This window comes from Cebus imitator, unplaced genomic scaffold, assembly GCF_001604975.1.
Source record: "Cebus imitator isolate Cc_AM_T3 unplaced genomic scaffold, Cebus_imitator-1.0 Scaffold291, whole genome shotgun sequence".
Taxonomy (NCBI): domain Eukaryota; kingdom Metazoa; phylum Chordata; class Mammalia; order Primates; family Cebidae; genus Cebus; species Cebus imitator.
In genome coordinates, this window is record NW_016107606.1 from 2,919,008 (window position 1) to 2,935,625 (window position 16,618).

General features: G+C 33.3%; 1 protein-coding gene across 1 annotated transcript in view; it reads left to right on the plus strand.

Moving 5' to 3' along the window:
* UBLCP1 (ubiquitin like domain containing CTD phosphatase 1) overlaps positions 1-16,618 on the plus strand; it is a 23,713-nt gene extending 7,095 nt beyond the window's left edge. Inside the window, exons 3-11 of the mRNA XM_037729067.1 lie at positions 649-740; positions 1,099-1,184; positions 1,267-1,382; positions 2,698-2,796; positions 5,217-5,254; positions 5,785-5,883; positions 8,576-8,692; positions 13,226-13,353; positions 15,517-16,618. Of these exons, the coding sequence (XP_037584995.1) occupies positions 649-740; positions 1,099-1,184; positions 1,267-1,382; positions 2,698-2,796; positions 5,217-5,254; positions 5,785-5,883; positions 8,576-8,692; positions 13,226-13,353; positions 15,517-15,544 (803 nt within the window). The 3' untranslated portion in view covers positions 15,545-16,618. The remainder of the gene's footprint in view (positions 1-648; positions 741-1,098; positions 1,185-1,266; positions 1,383-2,697; positions 2,797-5,216; positions 5,255-5,784; positions 5,884-8,575; positions 8,693-13,225; positions 13,354-15,516) is intronic.

Sequence of the window (16,618 nt, forward strand, 5' to 3'; positions counted from 1 at the left end):
CCTCCTGAGTAGCTGGGATTACAGGCACGTGCCACCATGCCCAGCTAATTTTTTGTATTTTTAGTAGAGACGGGGTTTCACCATGTTGACCAGGATGGTCTCGATCTCTTGACCTCGTGATCCACCCGCCTCGGCCTCCCAAAGTGCTGGGATTACAGGTGTGAGCCACCGCGCCCGGCCTATCTTTTCTGTTTCTAAAGTAAAGATGACATTTAAAAATTATAGGCAGCTTTCATATCCAGTTTAAAAGGGATTTTCTTATGGCGTTTTTGTATTATCGTATCATTGAAGAGTGAGTTTTCAATACTAGTAGATCTATGATTTTCTTAGGCACTCTTCCTGGAAAACAGTAATATTCATCTTGAACAACAGAATAAAACATGAATTAATTTTGTTTAGGTAGTTGAACAAAGGTGTTCATCTAAGATAGAATTTGGAAGAAAATAACCCTTGTATTAATTTTGTCTTCTCAGTGTCTTACATACGACTAATTTAGTAGAAACAATTTGTTAATGTAGGAAAAACAGAAATGACAAAAATTGCTGTGACATCTGTACCAGACCTTTTAATGTTAGGGTTTTGTATAATGGAATAGTGAAATCAGCACCTGAACTTTACTGAGAAAACAGTCATTTGCTTGTATTGTAGGCAAACCTGCAGAAAATGATGTTAAGCTTGGAGCTCTCAAACTGAAACCAAATACTAAAATCATGATGATGGGAACTCGTGAGGAGAGCTTGGTAAATGTTTACTTTTTGTTACCATTTGTCCGTTTGAAGATACTATGATTTATACTACACTGTTGTATCATAGTTTTAATTGTGGTAAAATTGTCAGTCTGGCAATCAATAAAAAAAATAAAACGTGCATTGTGAATGTGGAATTAACTGTGTAAGTATAGTAGTAGCGCAAATAGTCAAATTTAACATGGTGAATCTGCCCGGGAGACATAACAAATTATTAATTGTGGAAATTTTCCAGTGTGGGCTTAAAAGACTCTGGAACTCAAATTGTATCTCTCATTTGATTTTTGTGCTATGCATGTATTTGTTATGTTAAGGATATTGTGGTAAAACAAAACTTTTTCCATCTTAATAGGAAGACGTCTTAGGCCCACCCCCTGACAATGATGATGTTGTTAATGACTTTGATATTGAAGATGAAGTAGTTGAAGTAGAAAATAGGTAAGTGCTTTTCGCTTTAGAAGTAATTGATTGTCATGTGAGAAAAAGTGAATATTTTATCTAAGTGTATTTTTTCCTTTAGAGAAGAAAACCTACTGAAAATTTCTCGCAGAGTCAAAGAGTACAAAGTGGAAATTTTGAATCCTCCCAGGGAAGGGAAAAAGCTTTTGGTATTAGATGTTGATTATACACTGTTTGGTAAGTCAGTTAATAATGCTTTTCATCTTTTGTTACCCACAACTTTTTTTTTCCTTTTTTTTTTTCTTAGCAACTCGTGGTTCTCCTTAAATACATGAAAACTTTTATTACAAAAGTAAATCACTCATAGTAGAAAATGCCAATAAGCAAACAAAAGTCATCTCTAATCCTAATACCCAAAGATGACCACTCTTAATAATTCGATATATATCTTCTAGATTGGTTGTATCTCCTCTTATTCTTTTATTTAATAACAGATTGAACATCTTCTCAGTGAAATATTATTTATTTCATAAATTATTTATATATATTGTAGGCCAGACAATATTCTAGTTTATGGATGCATCATCATTTAACCGTGTTATTCCCTGTTGATTATAATTAATTTTTTATGAGGAATATTAAAATCATTTTTGATATTTTATCCTTGGTTTCTTGTTTAATTATATTCAAGCAGATTCTTTAATTTAAAATTTCTTATGTAGGCCAGGTGTGGTGGCTCACATCTGTATCCCAGCACTTTGGAAGGCTGAGGTAGGAAGATCACTTGAACTCAGGAGCTGGAAATCAATCTGGGCAACATAGCAAGACCTCATCTCTACTAAAAACTAAAAGTATTAGCCAGATGTGGTGGTATGCACCTAGTCTCAGCTACTTTAGGAGGCTGAGGTGGGAGAATCACTTGAGCACAGATTAAGGCTTCAGTGAGCTATGATCATGCCACTGCACTCCAGCCTGGGTGACAGAGGGAGACCTTGTTTCAAGGAAAAAAAAAATGTTTTATTTTCATTGAAAAAGAAAGATGTTCCTTTTATGTCTGATGTTGGCAAGAAATAGTTAACTTCTGATATTGGAATTTATTTCTAATCCTAAACCTAAAATATAAGTTAATGTACAGTTTTAAAACATTTAATTAATTGGCCCTATCATTTTGAAGAAATGTGATTATATCTGCAAGGTAGATGACTAAAGGTGAGTATAAGTGGACATAGTTTGTTTTTCATTATTATAAAATAACATCTAAACTTCAGAGACTACGTGAGAAAAAAATTTACAGTTTACTACTTAAGCCTGAATTTTCAGTATTGCTTTTTGCAAATTGAACAAAATTGATCAACTAAAATTGGATCTTAAGGATTTTAAATTATATATTTTGAAAGACATCTTTTTGTCAGCCAGTGTAATTCATTCTAAAGCAGTTTGCAATGGAATGTTTATATTGCATTTCATAATATATTACATTTTATAATAATTGGTATCAGATACTTGTTCATTATAGTAAACTAATAATTATTTATGATCAATTTTCTTTTAGACCACAGGTCTTGTGCAGAGACTGGGGTAGAATTAATGCGGCCATATCTTCATGAATTTCTAACATCTGCATATGAAGATTATGACATTGTTATTTGGTGTAAGCTGTATTTTTTTTGTTTAGATTTCTGTGGAAATAAGGTTGTTCCTTATATTATTGTGCTGTATAAAATGTGACTTAAAATGAGTTGTGTTTAAATATGAAATAGTTTTCATTTTTTAGGAGATTTCTAAAATGAAGCATGTATCACAATATAAACTTAAACATATATTTGCCAAATACCAGTGAGATAGTTAATTTAAGTATAGGACATGAGTACATTATAGTATAAGAATAAAAATGGCTCATTTTCCCAATGACCTCACCTTGATTAGAAGTTTTTCCTTCTGATTCTTTTTTTTTTAAACTAGGAACATAACTTTAGGGTCTTGCTGTGTTACTCAGGCTGGCCTTGAACTCCTGGGCTCAAGTGATCCTCCTGCCTTGGCTTCCCAGAGTGCTGGCATTACAGGCATGAGCCAACGTGCCCAGGCTTTCCTTCTGATGTTTGCTGTGGAGTTCTTGATGCTTTGGAATATTTTTGTTTTCTCCTTTTTTCCTGACTCCAGTTTTAAAATACTTGGAGAAAGGTGTTTAAAAATAAATCACAGTGAAATAGTTCTCTAGAAATGAAGGCAACTTGAATTACTTAAGGAAATAATAATATATGGAGTAAAGCAATGACATTCAAATTGTGGTCTATGGACCATTTCAGGAACGTACAGGTCTGTGATAAGTTACTGAGTTTGCTTCAAGAATTAAATCTACTGTAATACTAAGCACATTATTCAGTTCAATTAACATTTTTTGGTAGCAAGATTTTCTTGAAAAATGAAGCAATGCATTGATTTACATCCCTCCTCCCCAGAAATATTTAAAGTTGCCGTTTGGCAATGTCATAAGCAGAGAATAGTTATCCTGACTGAATTAAATAAAGTCCCATCAAGTAAAGGTGCTACATTTAATTGTACTAGGTCTTTGAGAGAAACTATGTAGTTATAGTCTGTAAATTCATTTTATATTTTTCCTTGTAATCAGAGTACTTCCATTGTTTGTGATATGTGAGTTCTATGTGAGTTCATAGCTATTAGGATTAAAATTATAGTCAAAATATGATACAATTTTCTGGTTTAGTAAGATAAGGTGAAGAAAGCTTGCTGGTAACAAATTTTTATTTAGCAACTTTGACATCTAAGATATTTGAGAAAAAAGTTTATCCTCTAAATGTTATTAAACTAGACTTAGAAAATTAGAGAACTTTTACAATCATATATTTAAGTTATTTTTACCAACTATGATATTTTGTGGTAGTTCATTAAAAAGCATACTTCGCTTTGGAACTAGATAGACTAGGATTTCAATTCTGGCTCTGGTGTGACACTGGGTAGGTCACTTAATGTCTCGAAGCCTTAGTTTTCTTATCTGAGAAATTAAGATAACTAAATAACATATTACAGGTTTTAGGAATAGAAGTATCAATATAGCAACTAGTAACATGTTTGACATATAGTTACTTAGTAATTAGAAACTTATTAGCTGTTTTGTGAGTCTTTTTGTTTTTAATCTGATAATTACAGATACAAAACAAGCACTGAATTAAATTTTTTTTCTGTCTTATGATTGTTTTCATCAGAGATACAACAGTATTTAAAATTTTAGCTCAACTGACCAGTTTTGTATGTAAGGTGATTTTTCTGTTTTTTGTATATGTGCATACTAAAGATTTTTTATTGTGAGAATTCACGTTCCTCTTTTGCTTTTGAAAATTATACACACAGACACTTCAAATAACTAAATTGCTTTTCCTCCTTTTAAACATTTTACTTGGTTATACCTGTATAATTTAGTGCAGTAAACCAGAAGAGCACATAAAGATGAGGATTTTAGTATCAATAATCATGAAGCTGGTTAATGTCTCAGCAGCTACATGATGCTGATATACTTTATGAATTTGTCTCAGATTTCTTGTTACAAACTACTAGATTCAGTGAGCTTCAATTTACTGAGACTGACAAAATGCAGATTTTTATTGAACCTAAGTAGCCGGTTTTCAACATAAACTTTTAAGAATATGCTTATATTGACACTTTGTATACCTGCACATTGCCTGGAAGTAGGAACATGGAAAAAAGTGATCCAGGCACCCAAGTTTAAGTTTGGAATTGATAGAATGTCAGGGCTGGTTTAAAAAGGGAGATTAGGCCTTGATTTATAAATTTCCTAGGTTCAGAGTTGTTTTGAGCATGGGTTACCTGTATCTCATAGATAAGAGTTGTTTAAAATTTATTTTGTCTTGAAGACACACTGAAATAAGTTAACTTCTATCAATATTTAAAAGAAAATTATCGTAAATATGCTAGGGACTGTTAATTGTGATGCATTTAAACTTTAGTTTTGCTCAGAAAACTTATTTATACAGAATTTTTTAAAAGAAATTCAAGCTTTTCATATTTATTGTATTATCATTCCTCATGTTTTAGCTGCAACAAATATGAAGTGGATTGAAGCTAAAATGAAAGTAAGTGTTAGAAAGCAATCCATTTAAAAATATTTTGAAACTGCATTTGTCTTGTTAAAAGTTCTAGAACTGAAATAATTTTATTCTTATTGAAGGGCATTTAGTAGACAGATAAATGCCATTACTGGGAGTAGAGGTGTGTTTAAAGTGTGTTTAATAAGTGGATTGTACTGAATCCCTAAGTCTTTTTTAAGAAAAAGTATAACTAAGCTTGTTCCCTCCCTCACATTCTTCCTCATTTTACAGTAATACTTTATTTTCCTTCTTTTGCTCCGATGTGTATAATACTTAAAAGAGGCAGTGTTCTCCTAAAATGGTAATTTAGGAAGCAATCTGTTTGTAGTTTATTTTCCTTGGAAAATTTATTGACTTAGCTAAGTGAAACTAAAATAGTTGCTAGTTGGTTAGCAAGAGGTAGTGGCCAGTGGTGTAGAAAGTTGGCATTACGAGAAATGGCAGCTAGAATATTCAGAAAATCTAAAATTTTCCGCATTATTGTGTTTTAACATCATGAATATTTGTGTTTATAGGAGCTGGGAGTAAGCACAAATGCAAATTATAAGATTACCTTCATGTTGGATAGTGCTGCTATGATAACAGTGCATACTCCAAGGAGAGGATTAATAGATGTAAGAAGTCATTTTACTTTTATTTAATGACATGATTATTTTCCAGGATACTTTTTATGTTTATGCTGATGGAGTAAATTAAAGAAAGAGTGTAGAGGTTAATCTGAGTGAATAACAAAGTGGTTGAGTTTTGACATGGGAAAATGTATTTAAAGTTAAAATATTTTAATTTTAATGATAAAATTAAGGATCTTGAAGCAGGACTGTCAAGAAAGGAACTTGTGATTGTGGGTAATTGACCTGTGTTGATGACAGCACAATGTTGCTAGGCAGAGTAAGTGAGAAAAATACTGAATATTATCAAGGAAGAGGCTGGAAACAAATGAAAACACTCACCCTGCCCTGTATGAAACTGGTAATAAAAGCAGATGCATCACGATGCATGTACTTTGGGGTGATGCTAGAAAATAGGAACAACACTCAGAAAAGGATTGAGCTAACAAGTTATTTTAGTTGTCAAGTAACTACTCATATTATTACGTACCTACTGTCTGGAAGGCCCTGAGATAGGCACTTTTGGGAATAAAGAGATGAGTGAGATACAGTCCATACTCTTTGAAAGCACCCAAACTACTAGCCCAGCTGGATAGTGCACGACTGTAATCCCAGCTCCTAGGGAGGCTGAAGCAGGAGAATTGCTCGAACCCGGGGGGTGGAGGTTGCAGTGAGCCAAGATCGTGCTACTTCACTCCAGCCTGGGCAACAGCGAGACTCCATCTCAAAAAAATATAATAATAATAAAGTAAAAATAAAATAAAAGCACCCACGCTAAGAGGAATTGAGGAGAACTTAGGTTGCTAGGAAACCTTAAGAGTAGACAGTAGTAAGACCATCAAAACCATAAATAGGATGATTTACGGGCATGGGAACTGGTTCTGTAAAGAAAATACTGCATGTGTCGGGAGAAAAAGATAATTTATTATATACTGAAGTAAAATAATACTGAGACTCTGTCTCAAAAAAAAAAAAATAGGGAAATGTTAAACATCATGTTTTTAACAGTGAAAAATTAAAGGAATAAAAATAATCCTCAATATCCAGCAATAAGGAATTGGATATATACATTATTGTTATGTATATAAGGGAGTGCGGCTTGTCATTTGATGTAGTAGGATATGTAATGATTTAGAAATTTTCATAACATGTTTAAGTGAAAGTATTTTAGAGAGCAGTGTTGTATGCCATTACAAAATAGTTTTTAACCTTTGTTTGGTTCAGGATTCCCCTTAGGTTAACAAAAAAACCTGTCAACTCTCTTTGAGGCTGCTCTTGTTTATAAAAATGCCTAGAGGCAATATAGCAGAATATTGAGTTGTTATCCTTGGTACTGACTGGATTATTGATGATTTAAAATGTTTCTTTGTGCTTTTATGTATTTTCAAGTTTTTCTGTAGTTAGCAATATTACTTTTCTAAATCATAACAAAGTAGACCGTGTTTTGGGGAACATATGGTGCTTGACCTAATTACCAAATGACAGCACTTTTTTTAAGAGGATGTAGGATTTTTATTCCGGATGTCATAAAAAGTTAACCTCTGTTGTCATATTTCTTGAGGCTTTTGTTAGCTAAAAGTCCCCAAAATATGGCTTATTGTATTCCTATATATTTGTCTTCATTTTGTGTGTGTGGGGGGGGTGGTCTGTTTTAATATTAAACAAGATCAGCAGCAAAAAAAAATCAAGAAAGCAAAATTTTAGTAAATTAAAATATTTCATTAACATTTTTGGTAACAGGCAGGACAATAGGAAGGAAAAAGCTTTCTCCAAATCAAATTATAAGAGGAAAAAAACTTTTAAGTGACAGCCTTTATCACTATTTATTAATTACCACTTAATCGAATATATTTATTATTACATTCTATTCGCATATCATAAAGTTTCTGTTCAGCAAAAGTAATTTTCTAAAACATTTTCTGAATGTGTAATACATTCACATGACTTAAAAAGTAAAGTACATAATGAAAAGTCATCTTTCACCTGGTGCCTAGCCACTTATTCTCCCTGTAGGCAATCAGTGTTATTTCCTGTGTGGTCTTACAGAGACTTTACACAAATACCAACAGATATGACTACATAAAAAATTGTCTCTTTGAAGCTTCAGTTTAAGAATTCAGAAATAAGAGTAAGAATTTGTAAAATACGGTACTTCCAAAGTTAAGCAAGCAAATTCCCTAGAAATTATGCACCTGTGCCACTGAGTTAAAGACAAAATGAATTTCTCCTCTATAAAATATTTAAATTATCAATTGAAAAAGCCAAATACATTTTCTTTCACTAGGATGTTCTAGTTTTGAAGGCAGACTCCATGTGACTCCCAAGTTTTGAGAGGGATATGTGAACCAAGGAAGTCATGTGACTGTATAGCAGACATCTAAACAATTACTTTGGACTTCTAAAAATTAAATAATTATTTACTTTTACCCAAAATCTTTATGTTAAAATTATGGAAAGTTTTATAATGTATTTAATGGATTTAGTTTGGTTGGACATGAACAAACCTTTCAGAAGTTTGAACACTGCAAAATGCATTGTGCTCTAAAGTGGGTTGCATTTAATGATTACTTCACACCTGTCTTACAGGAGGAAAGGAACGCTTTGGCATTGTTCTGCAGGGCAGTGTGCAGTATCTCTGCTTTTAAGACAGGATGAAATATTGATAAAATTTGAGTTAAATCTAAACTTTTATTCTAAGGTAAAGCCTCTTGGTGTTATATGGGGAAAGTTTTCGGAGTTTTACAGCAAGAAAAACACCATTATGTTTGATGACATAGGGAGAAATTTTCTAATGAACCCACAGAATGGACTAAAGGTAAGACATACTTTTACTTGTCGTGTGCTCACGTAATCTGGACTGAGTGGTAGAACTTTTGTAGTAAGCACTGTTGAATTTCATACATTTTAGGAAGTACTGTATTCTTTTTTCACAGGCAAGAAAAGTTTAAGAACAATTTATATAAAAACTGAACTTTATCTTTTTTGCATTGATGTCTGTAGTTATCCAGTTCATCCAAATGTTTTATCTTTAATTAGCTCTGTGGGAGCAACATGGGCTTCCCAACAGAGAGCAACATGGGCTTCCCACTTTTAAGCATCGAAAGTCAAATCGTTAGTAGATTTTTTAGGTATATAAATCTTGGCATTTTAAACATTCTGGCTAGCTTGAGAAATGCTAGTAAGGGTACTTTGTTTTTTGTTTTTAAACTGAAACTAAAGAGGTTGTTGAAAATTCCTAGAGGGCAAGTATAGATCTTAAGAGTTTGAAAATGCCAGAGCCAGAAGGAACCACAGGCATCTTGCCTACCTTCTTAACTTCAGAAGCAGTCTGAAGTTGAGGAAGTTCCTGTCTTGCCCAAGATTGTGTATGTAACTGGCTAATGACAGAATTTGGGTTAGATTCTAGTGACTTTATTCCAAGGTCAGTGACAATCGTAGCATGCAATTGCGTGCAATCTTATGTGACATTTCATCCTGCTGAGAGTGTAAAATTGGTAAGAGTAAAATTTGAAACTTAAAAGTTTCTGGTACCCGTAGTTGGTTACATGTTGGTACAATATGAAAATGGAAAAGATAGCTGTATACTATGGTACTATTGCATATGGAGTCTCCATCTGAAGTGGCAGCCCTGACACTGAGATATTTTTGCTATCAGTCCTGAAGTTTTCTATTAGCTGGATTCTTAGTGGTTTTAAAGACAAGACAGAAAAACCTCAAGTACATTTTTTAAACCTTTCTTACAGATTGTTGATTTTTTGTGGGTGTACAATGAGGATATTTTAGGGGCAGAATGCTAATCTAGGTAGTGAATTGCCACAAGTATAAAAAGTGTTGACTTGAAAGAAAAGTGGTTAGGTTGTCCTTAATGGTTTCTGTTTAAGGCTTGGGGAGAAGTTCTTTTCTTACATGTACTTCACCAGGTGTAAGGTACAAAAATGTATTCTTGAGTCTTGAGAAGAAATGTGATTGGTGTAAACCTAATTGTCTGTAAAACTAATAGTTATTACCTGTTCTTGCAAGGGGGTGAGCCCTCATGATGGTCAAGGAATAATTTTTGAGGAGACCTTTAGCTTTTAAAAAAAAAATACAATCATTAGCTTCATCTTTGTTTAAAAGAAACTTTGTTTTCCTAACCAAGATTTGAGCTCTATTCATCTCTTGATGCAGAGAGAGATGTTATTGTAAATGTCTAGTTCTTCATGTTACTTTATAGTAGGATTTTTAAAAGACTCTACTCAGTAGACCCACAGAAGGAATTCCTAAAAATATATATGTTCCTATCCCCCAAATTCTAATTCCAGAGGTATATTTAGACACTCCACAGGTGGTCCTTGTGTGTCTTTTATTGAAAACCTCTTTTTAATGAAATTACTCTATCCAAGATAGCACTTCGTGAAAACCTCTTTAAAGGTTAAAGATTAAAGGTTGAGATTAAGATTAAAGGTTAAGATTAAGAATCTGCCCACATTGGCATGGAAACACCTGGGGTTTTTTGCTGTTTGTTTCTTGAAACAGGGTCTTGCTCTGTCACCCAGGCTGCAGTGCAGTGGCATGATCACGGCTCATTGCACCCTTGACTTCTGTTGCTCCAGTGATCCTCACGTATTAGCCTCCCAAGTACTGGGACTACAGGTGCACACCACCACACCTGGCTAGTTTTTGTATTTTTGGTAGAGACAAGGTTTTGTTACATTGCCTAGGTTGGTCTCGAACTCTTGAGCTCAAGTGATACGCCTGTCTCAGCCTTCCAAAGAGCTGAGATTACAGGCGTGAGCCACTGTGCCAGCCCAGAAACAGTTCTACAATGGAGAAATATTCTTAAATACTGTGTTTTGTTACCATGCCTTCATAATGCGCTTGGTAGAAATCTCAAAGATTTCATGTAGATCTTAAAAATAAGACTGCTTATTTCTTAAATTGTTAACTTCTATTTAAACACAAGCTTGTCAGTCATAAGGTCTGAAATATATGAAAGGTACTGTGAATATGAATTTAGTATTATACTAAAACAATGTGAATATTGGTCATGGATAAAGCAGCTTATGGGCTGAAAACTCCACTTCTTGTTATCCATTCAAGGAAATTATGATATAGGAGAATTCAGCCAATCTAGGCAATTTTCAATTTCTAAAAGTGCTTCCTTGACCTGAGAAAAAAGGATGGTTGCTTGTCCTTCTAGTGATCACTTAGATCAATTTTGAAAAATGTGCAGTAAACAATGGCTATAATGGAGCAAGTGAAGTCAATTAGGTGAATAGATTTTCACCCTTAATTTGTTTATTTTAAATTTTAGAACCAGAGTCATTGGAATATTTTAGTGTTGTTGTTTAATAGTGCTTAAGAGCAAATGTTTGGAAAGTAAAAATAACTTAGCCGAGCCTTGGGTTGAAAATCTTACTAGCCACCAACCCTGTAATTTCCTACTGTTCAAATTTGGACACTATGGTACATTATATATTAATTGTTTAAAAGTTAATTTGTTGCCGTTTAGTCTTTAGGAAGTGAATGAAGGAATACTTTAAAACATTACCTTATTGCCCAGGATTGTGCAGAAGCTCATTTCACTACATCTTCTTATCGTGCCTCTGTTTACTCCCATCCTTAGGGCCTAAGCAAGGCCCTGTATGGTGTTGTCTTCATCCCCTTCATTCACTGCTGCTGTGAAACAGCATTGCTGCACTACAGCAGAGAAGTGGGATCTCCCACAAATGCTGATTTCTGAGCAGACTCCCTTTGACAGCTCTGACTGGTGCCCTTCAAGCAGTGTGGGAAGCAGCTAGCAGTGTGGAGGTCACTGGCACCAAGCTGTTCTGATGAGAGTGGAACAGGTGGGAAAATTTTCTTCTGTCCATTTCAGACTGGTGCTATTTTTCCATTGACAGAAGAAAAGTATGTAGAAAATACTTAAAACCTTCCCTACACTTAGTAGATATGATAGTAGACTCCTTTGAGCTCACTCCTTCTTGCTTCTCAGTAAGTGACAATGATTAAATATTCATTTTTCAGTGTCACTGTATAAAATTAATGACCAATTTGAATTTTCTCCAGATCAAAAGGATATATTAATACTTTGCTAAGTATGATGAAATCAGTCCTTACATGTGTGCTTTAGGAATATGTATGGTTTTTTAAAAAAAAGATAACAGAAAAATTCAGATATAAAAAGTACTATATAGAATTGCTTAACAAACCCCCAAGTGGTGTATCATTCAGTTTTAAGTTAGCTTATTAATTCATGTTTGCTCTATACCCTACTTTTGTCTCCTTAATATTTTGAAGTAAATCTTAGCCATATCTTATTATCTAAAGTTAATTTAAAATTATTGAAAGACTATTTTGAGTTGTATAAAGATATTGAGCAGATGACTGCTACAAAAAAGCAAAATTCTTTATTGAAGCTATAAAATAAGGAAAAGTGCATAAATTTATAGTTTAATAAATTGTAGAGATAATTATTGTAAAACATTTTATTCCACTAAAAAAAAATTACTCATGATTTTCCTCTCCAAAGATAAACACTATTACCATCTTGATTTATAGTCCTCTAGACTTTTCTAAGCACAGATGTATGCACAGATCTAAAGACTGCATATAAACATGTGCATGCATAGCACCGCCACTCAAGTCAAGATATGACTTTCTTTACTAATTGCAGCCCCCCACCTCGGTCTGTTATTCTGACTTGCATGGTTTGAAGTAATCCTTTTTAAACTGTTTTTCATAGTAAAATAGGTCAGCCTTAAACCTTTGGAAAATATGACAGTTCTTTTTATGGAAAACTCTTGCATAATTAAACATGATTTTAATGGAGAATTTAACAATAAAGAAAAATGCTTATGATAAAATATAGAAGGAAACAGGTTATATAAATGTATAACGATATCTCAGCTATATAAAAATTTAATATAACAATAATAAAATAAAAATCATCATTGTGAAAATTTATCTCACTCTCCTGTTAGATCAAGCTGGTATTTGGTTAAATATTAATAAAATAACATGAATGAAATTTATTAGTAAGAAGCAACTAGAATGATAGGAGGTGGGAAAGGCTAATTAGTTTTGCAAAATAGAGTAGCTATATGTAGGGATTAAAGTGCTGTAAGAAAGCTGATGTTCTTAGGTTCAGACTGAAAAGATAAAGTTAGGTAAAATAGGTGGGAAAGCTTGCAATTTGCATAATAAATATTATACATGACTTTCTACTTAGGCTAATATAAAATCATTTTTAGTATTATGTTCTTGGTGATATTTTAGTCTCATTAACTCTAATTGAAATGATAGTGCAGCTTTGTTAGTTTTCCTTACCGTAATTGTGATGTGTTGAGTAATGTTTGTTTCCTAATAGATAAGGCCTTTCATGAAAGCTCACCTAAATCGAGATAAAGACAAAGAACTTTTAAAATTAACTCAGTACCTCAAGGAGATAGCAAAATTAGATGACTTTTTGGATCTAAATCACAAATATTGGGAAAGGTAAGTGTTAATTGCTTATTTATTTTCTCTTTACATCAGTGATGAAAAAATTATCATTTTTCATCAGTGAACCCAGTATATGTATATATATATATACATATATATATTTTTAATTTTTATTTAAAATAGATGACTTCTAAAAACATTTTCTCATTCAGCGATCTACCCCTTGAAAGTATTTTCCCCTTTCATCTTAACCTCTAACTTGTTCATAAACACATCTCTTGTAAGCTCTTTAATACTTGTAGAAGAGAGAACTTGAGAGACTAGCATATGTTTGGGATGCTGCCTGTAAATTATTTTGTGACGTTAGGTAGGCTACTCCTTTATGAACCACATGGGAATGTAATCCTTCCTCTCATACTTAATGTAATGTCAGGATAAAATAAAACACATGTAAAAATTTACAAATAGTGTTAAAAATTACAAGTAACTTGGGTGTAGCAAAAAAATTAGAAAACCTTATCCCACTGAAAAAAACAATTACTCATAATTTTCCTTTTTAAAGACAACCACTGTTACCATCTTGGTATATTAGTCTTTCAGTCATTTTTTTTTTTTTTTTTTTTTTGAGACGGAGTTTCACTCTTGTTACCCAGGCTGGAGTGCAATGGCGCGATCTTGGCTCACCGCAACCTCCGCCTCCTGGGTTCAGGCAATTCTCCTGCCTCAGCCTCCTGAGTAGCTGGGATTACAGGCACACGCCACCATGCCCAGCTAATTTTTTGTATTTTTAGTAGAGACGGGGTTTCACAATGTTGACCAAGATGGTCTCGATCTCTTGACCTCGTGATCCACCCGCCTCGGCCTCCCAAAGTGCTGGGATTACAGGCGTGAGCCACCGCTCCCGGCCATCTTTCAGTCTTTTTTCTAAGCTCAAACATATCCACAAATCTATATAGACATTGCATATAAACATCAAGGTTTTGAGACAGGGAAAAGCCCCTGGAGAAGTGGAAGATATTACTATGTATTACAAGCATTTTGGGGGGAATTAGGTCTTTAAGGACCTGGTTCCAGTAATACATCATCAAAAGAGACTGTGTAGTTGGGGAGGGATAACATGGGGAGAAAGGCCAGATATAGGTGATGGGGAGGAAGGCAGCAAACCACACTGCCATGTGTGTACCTATGCAACAATCTTACGTGTTCTTCACATGTACCCCCAAACCTAAAATGCAATAAAAAAATAAAAAATAAATAAAAAAACGAAGTATATTTTATATGTGTGTATGTGTATGAGTGTATATATATATATATGTATATATATATATATATATATATATATATATATATATATATAAAAGAAACTGTAATAATAACACTTTGGCTTTTCGGATTCCACTTTTGACTTTTCAGACCACTTTGACACAAGTCTTCTAAGAGTCTATAATCCTAATAGGAAGATAAAGCAGACATTTTTATCCCCATCTTTAAATTGCAGATGATGTAACTGAGTCATGGAGATAGCAAATGCTTAGTGCAGTGTCATGAAGTAAGCAAATTGTACCATCAAAACATGTCCACGTTTGCCAGTTTTAAGAACTCTGTCCCCAACCCCACACCACCAATTTTAGTACTTTGTAAATGTGAGAAATTGAGATTGCTTTTAATTTAGTGGTAGATGTCTACTAATATGAAAAATATTTGTTTGCTTAGTAAATTAATGTCTTATATCCTTTACACACTTGATCAAAGACCTTTAGCATCTTTTGCCCACTATCTTGATGTAAGAAAAAGAAGATCTTTATGGAGTTTCAGCTATATTTGGAAGCTAGGATACTAGTTAATACAGTTACTTTCACATTGGAAGTAAGGCAGTATGGAATGATAGCTAATGAGTACAACCTCTGGAGCCTTGTTTTGAATCTAGGCTCTTCCATTTTCTAGCTGTGTGAATTTGGGCAAATTGCTTAACCTCTTTGTGCCTGTAAAATAGGAATAATACTAATGGAAACTCCTCAGAGCTCTTGTGAGGACTAAATGAATTAATACATGTACTTAGAACTGTGTATGCACATAATCAGTAGATGTAAGTGATTATTAACAGTACTTATCTTGAAATGTTTTGTCATTAGAATAATCTCCTTTGGGAGGGAAGTTAGGTTAACTTCATGAATTTATCATGATACAGCTTTGACATCTTTATTTTATTTCTTGCAGATATCTCTCAAAGAAGCAAGGACAGTAGTTTTAAGTTATACTGGCAATTATTGAAGATACTTAAGATCCAGGAACTTCTTGCTTTTATGCTAGAAATCATTATGAAAGTGCTGGACACTGAAGCAAATACCATATTGCATATACTTGGTCTTCCAGTTTTTTGTAAATTTAATTTTATATTTTTTTGAGATTATAGCAATATGCTAAAAAAAAAATGCTTTTGTTCCCTATATGAATATTCTGTTACTCTTGAAAAATATTTTCTCCAGGGTTGGTTACTGATTCCTTCCTTGTCCCCTCAACACACACACAAAGTGGAGAAAATGTATACTCAACAATGTCATTTTGTGACTTTGGAAACAAGTTATGTTTTGTATTTTTGTCTCATTATGTTACTGTCTGACTAAAATCAAAGACCAAACCCATGTTGAAACTAGTGCTTTTCCCTTTAAAACCAAAAAGAAAAAAAAAGTTTTTAAATAAAGAACCTAGTTTGTTATGCTTAAAATTACCAAGAATTTTTTATTCCTTTGTCATAGACACAATTGCTCTTCTGTATGCCACTAGTTAAATTTCTAAATTCTGAATGGTCTCAGTTAGGCCTGTATGTGTATACATGTTCAAGTAAAGCTGGAAAGTATCAATCTCTGATACTGCTGTGTCCTAGTATGAGAAACCGAAGACTGAAGAATAAAAACTAAGGAACAAGAATGAATCGAATCTCTTTTCAGTGGCTAAGTAGAATCTGCCTAAAACCATTGTCGTAATAGCAGTTAAAGGCAATAAATTTTTAAAAGGGACATATCACTGATTGATCCCTAAAAAGCATGAACAAAAAGTTTTTGTTCTGTTCCAGCTATATCTTGTCTAAGTGCTAACACAGTTTCAGTAAAAATACCTAGCCATAAGATTAAAAAAATATATTATTTGCAATGCTTAAGCCTGCAGATAACGTAATGTGACCACTGTTTTGTGTTGACAATATTGCTTTATACAGTTCTTGTATTTGAAAGGAATTGATCCTTTTAAAGAAACATGGTGTGTATTGTTCTTACAGGACTAATTTCAGTGGTGTAAATAATAAATATCTTTTCTTAAAACA